The sequence below is a fragment of the Camponotus floridanus genome, unplaced genomic scaffold, assembly GCF_003227725.1.
Source record: "Camponotus floridanus strain SB8 unplaced genomic scaffold, Cflo_v7.5 scaffold2, whole genome shotgun sequence".
NCBI classification, from domain to species: domain Eukaryota; kingdom Metazoa; phylum Arthropoda; class Insecta; order Hymenoptera; family Formicidae; genus Camponotus; species Camponotus floridanus.
This window is the reverse complement of record NW_020229325.1, coordinates 2,901,421-2,914,398: the sequence shown is the minus strand read 5'-3', so window position 1 is coordinate 2,914,398 and position 12,978 is coordinate 2,901,421. Positions and strand designations below refer to the sequence as shown.

Here is a 12,978-nt window from a genome sequence, read left to right as displayed (position 1 = left end):
CTCTATCACTTCTCAACTATTTTTTTCATCAAAACTAAAATCTGAGGATAACAACACGAAGATATTTAAAAAATTACAACAAAATATGCAAAAGAAATTGCATTGTAATATACATGAGTTAATGTTGATTTATATATGGGTCTGCCAATTTAATTTTTTTAAATGGAAAATTTTTTGCGTTAACTTTAGTGTAAATTTATCATTAAAAAGAATCCAATTTTATTTCAAAAGATATTGCACATTTTTTGTATTATGTATGTTTCAATTGTATACACGTTGTATATATCGTATTTTGAATTAGGAAATTCAATTATGAACTTTACACTTACATTCAAAGACTTAATCAAATATTATTAAACAAACATTTTTTTGAGGAATAGGAAGGGGAGATAATTCCATCGATATAATATTTTTAAAGATGATTCCATTGAATTAACATGCTTGCACTGTACTTATTATGTTTTTTAAATTGTTCTGATATCTAGTGCAGAAAATATATATATGAATAAGCATGTGCTGTAGCACTATTTTAAACTCATCGTCTTGATATCCTATTAGAATGACTTATAACAGACCACCAATTGTATCTGATTATAATCAGATATAACATAATCACAAAAATAGGTTCTGGAATATCCTCCCTTCTGAAATATTCCAGAGTATGATGATATCTATATAATTTGATTTCAAATTCGACATTATCGATATCCATATGTGTATAATATTCATTGAAACAGTGCAGTTACATCCCAAATCTTAATAACGCGATCCTGTCCGATAGTCAACAATCTTCTCTTAGGAGCATCCAAATCCATCCCAATGATACTGTGTTTGGCATCATGGAAAGATGCTAGGGATAACTGGCTATATAAATCAAAAATAAATCGTTTATTACATTCATCTTATACTTCAATATCTCTAAGCAAGACGTGACTTACTTCTCTGATTTAAGTTGTATATGACATTGATCGCAGACTCTCACTTCGAACTCGAAACCCATCGTTGGTATCGGTATCCGTTGCGACGTGCAGCGGGCACATAATGCGCGGCCGCAATAGCGACAATGGTGCTGCCTCAATCCTAATTGTCGTTGATCCATCATCGCTTTTATATTCCAGAAAAATGGTCTCCCACAAGCCTAAATTCATCAGTTTTAAATCGACATCGAAAAGTAGCAAGACATTTAAGATTAAAGATCTTGCATAAACATACCTGACAGATGTCAGATTCAACCCATGCTGCAGTTTCTTTCCTATTTGCTGCCATATTCCAACAGACAATTACGCCATCTTCGCCTCCGGATAAAAGCAAACGCTCATTACTCGCATAACATAGTGCTGTTACTTTGTTACTACAAGAAAATTAGAGCATTTTAAAAAATAATTAAAATATTTCCGATACATAAAAAGTCAGAATTAGAATAATTTTTGTGTGTATACTCACTGGTGTCCTTGTAATTCATAAGCAGTGCCTTGACGACCTCCAATGTCCCAAACAATAATGCTTTGATCAAAACTTCCAGAAAACAACAATTGTTTTTCAAAATCCCATGCTAATGTATGGATACTTCCTGTATGTGCCTTTAATGTAGTAATGAAGGTAACACCATTATTATCCAGCTTTAACATTGCTATCTGACCAGAATAATCTCCTACGAAAGCATGTTTGGATTGGGCATCAAATCTGTATATGCGAGTTAAGCTTCTCATAGATTTTATGATTAGATATTATGATTAGATGTTATAATAATATATATTGCGTCATATATATATGACGCACAATATATTATATCTAATCATAATATTTAATTGTGTCATATATGTATATATATATATATATATATATATATATATATATATTACAAAAATGTTTTATTTATAGAAATATAAGACTTTGTAAAAGGATACTGTAGAGCAGTATACCATGCATCTGTTTGGTATGATCCTAATTTCTGTCCCGTTTCAGAACTGTGCAGTTGAAATAATTTATCGCGACCTATACTTAAAACCCATTCAGATTCTGGTGCAAAAATAATTCCTGTGACTCTTGCTTGATGCGCTAGATAATCACGCATAGCTGTCATTCGATTATAATCTTGTTCCAAGATAAATTCCTGTAATTATACAGTCAAATAATAAATACAAATTATATATAATTCTAACAAATAAAATAAAAATAACAATTTAACATACATTTATACTTCCATTATCCAAGCCTACAAATAATTGTCTGGTTTCTATGCAATAATACATAGAGGTAGCACCTGCTGGCATATATTGACAAATACTTGGCCAATAATGGCCAGAATCCCGCTTCAACCATACTCTAACTGTCCTATAAAAAAGAAAAAAGGTTGACAAAGAAACACATGATAAGAAAATAAAACTAAAACGACAGAGTTATTTTTCTATCATGCATCAATGATTTTATACTTGCTATACACAGTGGAAATTAATTATATTTTTACAAGGATATTTATTAATGATATTTTTTTAAAGTATATTATAAATATAAAGTATTTATTCATATAAAATCTAATATTTTATTACTTAACAATGTAATGTCAAAGCCTTCTTAGACTTAAATTTACAATTCACGATTCAAAACAGTTTTATAATTTTATGCATATGTTTCATATATGATGTATATTTTAATACAATTTTGATATACATTTATTTTGACAAAATGATAATTTCGAGATATTATAACAAATAATGATACAAGCATGTATATATATACATGTAAGACAGGAAGAGAAAGAGGAATATAGTGTTAAAGGTGTGTCCATTTATGAAAAGAATTGTGGATTTTAACATTTAGAGCGACGAATTTTGTTATAATCAAAACAGGATCAATATCGCAAAGACAATCTGTGTGAAGGAAAAAGTACAAAATATCGACGTACACGGGAAACGTCTAATTTCCAAAAATATATGCCCCTGCACAACTAGTACCTGTCATCGCAAATACTGATTACACCCTCTTCCCGCGGAATAATAATAGCGGCATTAACATCGTCGCTGCAGCCCTCCAATTTCGACAGAAGCACAGGTTTGCGATTGCTGCTGAACTTATCGTGATTTACCCCTGGGGCGGGCTTTATCTCCGCTGCCATCCTCGATTGTTTTCAACCACGCGCGAACGTAATTTCTTAATACTATTGTCATTTGACAGTTGTCAGACTTCTTATACTGGCCACAGTTCATGCAGTACGAAGATGTCTCCTTCCTCTTCGTAATTGGACTTGCACCATGGTGTAAATATATACACAGTAATGACACTTCATTGTTTTCTACAGACCAAGTTTCTACACGCATGCGTTCAGCTAAAGATATGGCTGTGCCTATCATTTTCAAGATCGATATTCACAGGCCATATTGTTAATATGGCTATCTATGATTGGTTTATAATATTTAAAAATTGTATTTAAGATGGCTTAAATATAAAAATGGAAAAAATTACAAATAGCCAAAAATTGATCAGATCGCGTTTTCTTTCATAAATGACATTAATAACAAGATACTATTGGATATGCTATTTAGCAACATAATTGATACAAGCTATTCTATCTTTTTTTAATAAAGAAAAAAATTATTAAGAATTAATGATTTTACAGGATTTAGTCATTTGTGATGACTTTGTCACTTTTTTGTGACATTTCATCATAAACATGGTGATGATATGAATGATAACTCAAATGTCATTCGATTTTTAATGAGCATATTACATTTTTTCGGAGACGATTTGCACTGTAATTAATATTTCAATTGTCAATTTTATTATATGCAAAATTGCCATACTGTATATTGTATTATAAAATTTAATCCCCGATTTCTTTCTCTCTTTCTTTCTTTCTCAAGCATAATGCGGCGGTGGCACCGTCAAATCTTGTAGGACAGCCAATTGTTCTTCTGTAAAGTGTTGCGCGTGACCATTCATTCCTGTCCAGCCATCATAATGTGTTCGTTTGAAATCACTCAAAGTTTTTCTTATTGTCATCTGTAATCCAAATATTTATTATAAGAAAACTGATTATATCTCATAGTATAATTATATATCTGAATTTGGACAATTACAAACGTATAAATATATTTCCCATAATATTTAAACATAAAAGTCGTAAAAGAATCGGAAGCAACAAAATTACCGGTATGGGTTGCGGATCATTCATATGAGAGCCAAGGTGTTCAAAGACTGAAGGCATATATTTCGACACATCATATGGATGAGCGTGAATGAAAGCGCATAGTCCGAGTACACCCGTATGACGTATACGTATCGCATCGATCTTTTCTGTATTTCTCGATGCATTATCAGTTTGGCTATTTTTCTTATGCAATCGCGTTCTCGCCTTTCTCTTGAATTCCTCCTAAAATCATATTAGATATTTGATCCTCAAACTTAGAATATTATTAAATTGCAATTATTTTATGGGACAAAAACTTTAAATAATATTTAACAACTTACCAATAGTTCTTCCACATCCGTGATGAATGTGCAATGCAACAATCCACCGAGTACTAGACTAGCTTTCTCCCTGACCTCTAAACGTTCATCCTCTAGTAATTGCAGAACGATATTCTTAATGCAATTCATCCATGATACGTTACTTAGAATTATACCCATGTTATGAAAGACTAATACTTGAAGAAATTCCAAGCTAGTGAATCTAGCAGACCACGACGAGTGTTCGGACAACGTCTTCACTGCGGTCAATGCTATTGGCATAACATCTGGCAATGTGAATGCTTGCGCGAGTGTTGCCAAAGTACATAAACATAATTTATTGAGCTCCTCATCCGCTTCTGATTGATCGCTTTCTAATTGACATATGATTGGAAAAATTTCATAAAATCCTGGTGTTGCACCATATAACGAACAAGATAGACTATTTATAATCCATTTGCAGACAGTTTTTAACAATCTCTTAGGGACTTCCTCTTTTTCCGTCTTGGATATTTCTTTTAATTCGTCGAATGAAACATTAGCAACTTTTTCTAATAAATTCTTTTCTTTATCTAGACTATTCAATTTAGTTGTATCATCGTCCTCTATAAGTTGTTTCAATTTTGGTACAATTTTATCAATCAAAGTCTGCAATTGCGGAGTTGCAGTGTTAGACGAACTATGCGGAAAGTTTAAATTGGCATTGAATACCGTAACCAGCACGGATGCCAGGCATTCACGAACGTTCTGAAATGGATTAGTCAGTAATCGATTTTCCAAGCGTATTAATAGACGTTGCAGTAATTCTGTGACTCGCCATGATTGCAAGGCGCTTTGTAACATATAAAGACGGCCGCATTCTACGAACGAAGATTCTGAGTCTTTCAGAAGTGACTCTTCCATCAGGCATTCTAGTAGCCAGTGATGTCTATTTGGATCCCTACGTAGTTGCGCAGTCGCAAAGCATATACCCCAATCTACGAAAGTTTCCTCCGTTAGATTCGCGATTGCAGTTCTTATAATGGGCAATAATGATTGCCACATATTGCACACCATCTCGAAGGGCCAGTGCTTGGCACCTCTGATAATCCCGGCTGTGATTTCCGCGGCGCATCGTTGGCTGCTTTCGTGCTTGTCTATCACTAGTCGCTGTAAATGCGGCAGAAAATGTTTCAAGTGAACGATTCCATGATTGCGAAATAAGCCTTTAAATAGAAAACATCTAGATGCATTGAATTTGTCTTTGCCTTTCTTCTCTTCCAGACTGAGGTAACTTATGAGTTTTTCGATGTTCTGTGGATTATCAAAGAAAAGATGGACTTCTCGCTCGCAATCCGTTAGTTCGCGCATTTCCATATCGAGACACGGTTGTTGGGATGAAGGTGCATAAACTTCTAGAATTTTCGGCCAGACATAATAGCCTACGTATGGTTGGTGAACGTATCTAGATTCATCCCATTGCTCGGTGGTCAGTGGACGAGTGTCATAATTGTACTGAAGCCAAGAATTGTCATTTCTTATTCCGGGACTGATATTTCGACTTTGTGGTGATGAATCCTTTTCATCTTTTGTAAATCCTTGTTCCTGTTCCTTTAACATGCTCTTGCTAGACAGACTGCATATATCAATTGCCACCTTTAAGTAAATATTTTAATTAAAATATATATCCATAATTTATATAAAAATAATTGATATTTATTGTATAAAATCTAATAAAAGTTTCTTACTTTTGGATGTTTTCTCTTTTGTTGTTTCAACATAAATACTACCATTTTAATAGCAATTTTTCTTTCTTCCAAAGAATCATGTATAAGCGCTTGCAAGAAATAACGCACTATTTTTGCGGAATAAGTTTGATTTGGATGAGCCAACCCTTGTATAAAATTCATCGCCATTAATTTATGTCGCCAATGTAGAGATTCTTCAAGTATACAACGTAATAGTTCATCAAGCAAGCCAGTATATGCCGTTAGCCTAGATTTATTGAGTTCTTTTAAGTTATGCGCGCCCTTTTGTATCTCAATCTCATTAGGCTGCGGCAGTGTCGGTTGCGGAAAGCTTTCCCACAATTCGCGTGCAGTTATCAAGCACCTATCTGGTATTTCAAGTTCGATCGATTTTATATAAAAAGATTTGCTTATAGTATGTACAATTCTTTCCTTCATACGAATCACAGAAAGCTTCTCGGATGGTTTGGAAAGTACGATGGCTGGCCACAATGATCTCAACACATTCCAGCCTCCCTCTGTAATAATGGGAACAATGGGTTGCGGTCCGTGCAGTATATATAGAGCACCCTATTTTCGAATAATTTAAAAATTTAATGTTGATTTAATGTTGTTTTTTTTTCAGCAAATAATTCTTATGACAATTAGTGTTTTTAACAAAATTATTATTTACCTTATATGCATCGTGATATTCCTCGGTATCTTTTGCCAAAATATCGATAAGATGAGGAATTATAAATGTATAAGAATATCGGAAAGTTTTGAAAGCAGAAGAGAGGCTGGATTGAGCTTTCGCACGCACGTCTGCGTATCTGCTTATCGCCAGCGTGAATAGCTCTAATATTATTCGTTTATGAGTTTCCGTTACTGCGACCGATTGCGTGAGCATTCGGAGTTCATGTTGAATATCACAACGTTCCAATATCAATGGACCCATTCGGTCCTTGTTCCCTATCAATTTATCTTCGAATATTCTTTTGGCGACTTGAAAAGTTTTGCGTCGTTCATCATGTGATTCACGCAGCCGTATTTTTCCCAATAATAAATTAGTCCAAATCTGCAATTTAAATAAAACATTTTCGAGATTAATTTGAAAAATCCATGATATAGCATTTTTCCATAATTATACGAAAAATATTCTTCAAAAAATGCTGTATTTAAAACTTTTAATAAGTATCTAAGATATTGTGGATTTACACGAAACTCGATTTTTTTTTCTTCCTAGTAGAACTCAATAAATCTTATTACACTTACATACTGCACAAAAAATATGTACAACACACATACATACATCCACATTTCTGTAATGTATGTGTGTGTTGTATACGTAATGAGATTGATATTCTACTAGTGAAGATAAAACACTTTGTAAGTGATTTGTATGCGTGCACATATATACATATACATACGCACCCGTATTAATACAAAGAAGCTCTTTGTATTATCTTCTGCATTTTCAAGCATCGTTCGTTGAACTTGACTCATAATCTCAGCGAGATAATGTCTAACATTGCTACCATCAGGCATTGTAACATACTCATTCATTCCATATACAGGCACTACAGATACATTCCACTCTACGGAAGATTTAATTACTTCAAGTGGGGTCTCTGTCCAAACTGGTAGAACAGATTCAGAACCTCTAATAATGCTGCATATGATATTTAAACTGGCAAGCAATTCTTCCCTACAATTATTTATATATGATTATTTATCTACATATGTATTATCATTCTCAAAATAGTTTTAATATAAAACTAGCTTTATAAACATTTTATATTAAAAAAAATCAATATATATTTTACATAATTTTGTTTTCTATTTCTATAAAATAATCAAAATCGTGTATTCTTATTATAAATTCAATTATATAGATATATAAATTGAAATAAAAATTGTATGAACTGACCTATTTAATGTTCTAGAATCTTTGCAGTATTCATTAAGCTTATTAATTTGAACCGTCAAATATCTTGAGAATATTCGTTGTATAGCAGCAATCTCTTCTTTGCCAGGAATATACCATTTGATGCAGAAGTTATTAATATCCGCGCTTTTTCCCCAGTCTCTAATGTAAGGATAATCAGGATCGTTGTAGTCTCTGTTACTAGACTTATACTGACATGGAGTAATATTCGACAAAGACCAGAGAATACATTTTAATAGATGACAAGCTAGTTTATTTCCGTCTGTCGATCTTAAGAGTAGAACGCGATCGAGGACCTTGAGCAGCGTGTCTATATGTGGTATCAAATTATTTCCTGGAGTATCGACAATCGCGGACAATATGAGCATAGCATGTAGAAGGCGATGATCCAAGTTCTCTTCCTTCAACACGTCCTCTTCCTCACTGACAAGCGGTAAGATGGTTTGCGTAAGTACAGGCACTAGCGCATGCAATGTATCACGTCCGTTAAAGCGAGAAAAACTCTTGCATACGACTGCTGCCAATTGACCTGCGACTTTTGTCTCGAGAATTCGTTCTGTCATGAATGTACGTAACTTATGCAAAGCGCTCTTGAAAATCACGTCGCTAGTCTCCATCAGAAGTGTCGAGCATACACCAGCGAGCGCCGTTTCTGCAATCGACTCTAGTTTGCTTTTCGAATTACTACCGCGATTCTCAAGCCGCACACTTTCCAATGAACTGGAATCTATGAACATGAAAACTCTGTCCAGAAATTGTAATATAAAATCTTCGAAACGCGATGTCGCTTCGCAAATTATCCTTTCATCCTCTGTCATATCCGCAGTTGATCTAGAGGAATCCACAATGGGAATTAATGTGGCATAAACGGAAATTAAACGGAACGTGGCGAAACATTTTCCAATGTCATTTGGATCGATTCCAGGTAATGATGAAAACAGCAATGGTAATACGTGCATTGGTCCTTCCGCAAATGTATAACCTGTACAAGACAAAATTATATGTATGTGAGAAAAACGAATATAAAGAGAGAAAGAAGGAGACATGGATATATAGTACTCGAACAAATATTTTTAACATGTGCCAGAACATGCTTGCATGTCATTGAACACATAGGTAACCCAGGTATTAAATCTCAATAAATAAAATTTTATTTATTGATCTTTGCAATATATATTTATAACATATAATACTGTTCATTTCACCTGTGTTTATATTCTTAGAACCTTGCACCATTGGTCTGGCAACAGCTACCATACAGATCATTGAGGCTGTAAGTTTATGTGGTTCGGTTAAGGAGTCGAATGTAGAATACATTCTTTCCAACATATCTGGTATTACTAAATTCGGTCTCATAGTAGCAAGATACTGTAAAGCGTGGCAGGCATCGTTTACACCAAATTTATTGAACATAGCTGTCATAGCTACAGGTAACATACTTTTAACAAAGGCATCAACATCACTATCAGTTAATTTATAATTGTCAGGAATTGGAGTCTCCCATGTTTTCTTAGCATATCTTTCTCTGAAATCACACAAACAAAATGCATTATTTAATTGGATATACTAATAAAAATGTATTATATTGGCTGGATTCTAGAGTAGAATAAAATAATGTAGAGTGTGTATATATACTGTGTATGTGTGTATGTATATATATATCTATCACACATACACACACACACATATATATATATATATATATATATATATATATATATATAAGTATTACAATCAAGTGTAAATATTAAATACCTACATACTTGTGTAAACGTAAGATAAAATAATTTGGAAGTTTGACAAGAAGTTCCTTTAATTTTTGCATCCACCATCCAAAATTAGCTGGATGACAATATGTTTCTATGGTTTTCAAAAACTTTTCCAAATACATCTGTGCACTTGAACCATTTCCCTGTATAAAATATAAATGTATATGTATATATATATATATATATATATATATATATATATGAATAAAATTAATGTATATATGCAATATATATATATATATATATATATATATATATATATATATATATAGGTTAATTCAAAACAAATGTAATAAACCTTAAGAGTATTTGGAGAATAATAATTGAAGAACATATAAATCAGATGAACATAAATCCTCAATATTGACACAGTTATTTTGCAATAATTTAAAAATGTTATTCCCATCATAATAGAATTCTTTGATAATCTTTAAATAATTAGAACAAAACAGAAGAGGTAAAATATTTTTTTATAATAAATTTTCAAAATGTTTTATGAGCAAAACTTATGTAAAATTATGTATATATTAAAAATAAAATTTTTTACTCAGAATAATCCTCCAAATGATCTATTAAAGTTTTTTTACACTTATTTGAATCAATTTACATCTGCGCGTATACATCCACATATAAACACACACACATACTCTTTAAAAAATATATCTTATTATTCACATACTAATCATGTAACCATCTTACCAAAACTGCCACTATCCATGTAGCTATTGATGCTGTATCTAGTTTATGAACTTTGTTGCTTTGTGTCTGTTTATATGTTACTGGCAAGTGTAAGCATCGTATAAATCTAGTGAACATCAAGGGAAAATGCGGTTCCCAATCAATGTATCCAATATTATTATGTGCCAATCTTGCCATTAACCACATCATATTGTTTTCCCATAGTGGCCCATTATGACACACCTTCCATAGAGTCATAAATTCTTCAAACCATAACTGATGTCCAATGGAATGATGCTCAGGAGGTAGTTGTAATGGTAAAAAACATTCTAAAGTCTGAAGACTTACACACATTGTTTTATTATCAAGAGGACAGAATGTTGGTCTTAGCTCATCTAATATTTCTTGCGTGGCATTCAACTGTTGCAACAATATTGTTAAATATAGAATTAATTACACGTTGAATCTGAAAAAAGCCTCTTTTTTTAAAAAAATTATTCTTACAGGAAAGTAATTCTTTATAGAGCGAATCATGCAATATAATATATCTTTCAACCATGAAGGGCGACGATATATTTCTGACGATTTCTCTTTTAGTAAAGGATGTATTATCTCATATAGAGGTCTCCATGGAAGTTCTAGCTCATTAGGACTAATTAATTCTTTCTTCCTAAACAAAAAAAAAGAAAAGTTCAAAAGGATTATATCCATATTTAGGATCTTCTTCTGCTTAAATAAAATTCATTTTCTCATGGAATCATCATACTTTCTAATCATAACTTAATGCGATGTTAACAATTTTAATATAATAATTTGAGTTAATAATTTTTTTGTTATCAATTCTATATGTACATATATATATATATATTTTTTGAAATTATAAAGATATACCTATAAAAACGTACCAACTAAATTTATAAAGTTTTTAAACTGAATTTCTATTTCCCTTACTTTAACAGTTGAAGCATGGTGGTGGTAAATTTATTAATGAGATTTGGTTCCAAATTTGGTATGGTAATAAGCTCATACATCAATTTCACAAACGCTATATGATCTTCCTTGCTAAATTTCATCCCATATAACTTTATATATCTAGAATTCAAAATTAAATGTTATAAATTAGCATAATATAGTATAAAAGATGTGTGTAATCTCAAAAACAAGGCTACTCACATATTTAATTGGCTTGACCAAAAGACACAACCTGGCTTGAGCTCACGTAACATGACTGCACGTCCCAGATTTCCTTTGATCTCGGCAAGCCATACTCGCGATTCGACATCGAGCTGGTCTGCGTATGGTAACAGTTTATTATATACCAACTCTTTTTGTGGTCGAAAGCCTAGATCTCTTCTAAATGACGGCTGCTTCTGCAAATTAGCCTCCTCACTGCGACTGCATTCGTCGTCAATTATCATCTTGCTTTCCATTGCTATTTAACATTAACAGCGAACGATCAGAGCTGGTTAGACCCGACTAAACTGAATTCGATTCTGAGCGATCAAGTGTCACGCGCGTGGTTGAATCAGCAATAACCTACTTATTTCTGCAAATTTCTATCAAGTCATGTTTTCTATCTTCGAAGCCATGTTTGTTACGCGCAAGCTGAACTCAGCTGAATTTTACGAAGAAAGCGCTGTCATAATGAGTCTGTTCTTTTCAGCTGCACTGCTGCACTAATGCAATTAGTTAGAGTGAAAGAAAGTATGTTTGTCTCTTTCTAACTTATTGCACTAGTGCAGTGGTGCAGTTCAAAAGAACAGACTCCATATGTCAAACGTGTAGTATCCTTAGGTCCAGTTCCACAATCCAGTTAATCTGAGTTTAAGTAGTGAATGGACCAATCAGGAGCCAGTTTAACGTATTAAACTCGGATTAACTCGAGTTGTGGAACCGGGCCTTAGAAGAGACTAGAGATCATATATATGTAAGGTGGGTTTCCATCAAGAAAACATAGGTAAATATGAAAATGTCGCGTCATTGGATATCGAATAGAGAATTTTTCAAGTTCCTAAAATTTTCTACTTTACAGCCAATCGTGTGACAGTGTATTTATGTGTGTTCTTGTTGGAAAGTTTTCATAAGGATAGGCCCAGCAGATGAGTCTATATACATCTGCTGCAAAAAGAGAGAAAATTGCGGAGTTATTTTTTTTCTTTTTACGCAGATCAAATGTTTTTGTCAGCCATTATCGCCTTTATATATGCTTAGTTTACATCAAATGATTTGATACGCATATTAAATGGTAAATAACTGTTTTCCTTTTTTATGTTTCTTAAATAATTGTTTCTTTTTTGCGCTTTCACATTTATTTAATTTGCGCATTGTTTTTAATATTTTCGTCCTTGTTTCTTAATTATTTATATTTATTATGACATTTTAATAATTATTTGTCATTATTTACTATTATTTCACATTTATCGTTCAAGAA

The 12,978-nt window shown here is 32.7% G+C and overlaps 2 protein-coding genes across 2 annotated transcripts; both read right to left on the bottom strand.

The window, feature by feature from the left end:
• Positions 1-19: 19 nt before the first annotated feature.
• LOC105253600 (WD repeat and FYVE domain-containing protein 2) lies at positions 20-3,286 on the bottom strand. Its single transcript, XM_011261715.3, has 7 exons — positions 2,955-3,286; positions 2,193-2,334; positions 1,908-2,113; positions 1,444-1,683; positions 1,213-1,351; positions 939-1,138; positions 20-864 (listed from the first exon to the last, which is right to left on the bottom strand). The coding sequence occupies exons 1-7, from the start codon at positions 3,113-3,115 to the stop codon at positions 726-728; spliced, it is 1,227 nt and encodes a 408-aa protein (XP_011260017.1). The 5' UTR covers positions 3,116-3,286; the 3' UTR covers positions 20-725.
• Positions 3,287-3,698: 412 nt separating this feature from the next.
• On the bottom strand, positions 3,699-12,189 carry LOC105253630 (proteasome activator complex subunit 4B). The gene is made up of 14 exons (XM_025408030.1): positions 12,088-12,189; positions 11,721-11,979; positions 11,499-11,639; positions 11,052-11,217; positions 10,569-10,967; positions 9,864-10,012; positions 9,306-9,625; positions 8,083-9,082; positions 7,587-7,860; positions 6,847-7,230; positions 6,174-6,743; positions 4,468-6,081; positions 4,148-4,369; positions 3,699-3,999 (listed from the first exon to the last, which is right to left on the bottom strand). The coding sequence occupies exons 2-14, from the start codon at positions 11,975-11,977 to the stop codon at positions 3,856-3,858; spliced, it is 5,640 nt and encodes a 1,879-aa protein (XP_025263815.1). The 5' UTR covers positions 11,978-11,979; positions 12,088-12,189; the 3' UTR covers positions 3,699-3,855.
• Between the last annotated feature and the right edge of the window lie 789 nt (positions 12,190-12,978).

Bases quoted from the DNA above. Each gene is read 5' to 3' on its own strand.
- LOC105253630 (XM_025408030.1), bottom strand. From the start codon at position 11,977: ATGGAAAGCAAGATGATAATTGACGACGAATGCAGTCGCAGTGAGGAG. The intron at 11,640-11,720 runs GTGAGTAGCCTT...TTTGAATTCTAG, and splicing joins TGGTCAAGCCAATTAAATAT to ATATATAAAGTTATATGGGA. The intron at 6,082-6,173 runs GTAAGAAACTTT...ATTTACTTAAAG, and splicing joins AAAAGAGAAAACATCCAAAA to GTGGCAATTGATATATGCAG.
- LOC105253600 (XM_011261715.3), bottom strand. From the start codon at position 3,115: ATGGCAGCGGAGATAAAGCCCGCCCCAGGGGTAAATCACGATAAGTTC. The intron at 2,335-2,954 runs GTACTAGTTGTG...TCTTTTTTATAG, and splicing joins ATCAGTATTTGCGATGACAG to GACAGTTAGAGTATGGTTGA. The intron at 865-938 runs GTAAGTCACGTC...TGATTTATATAG, and splicing joins ATACAACTTAAATCAGAGAA to CCAGTTATCCCTAGCATCTT.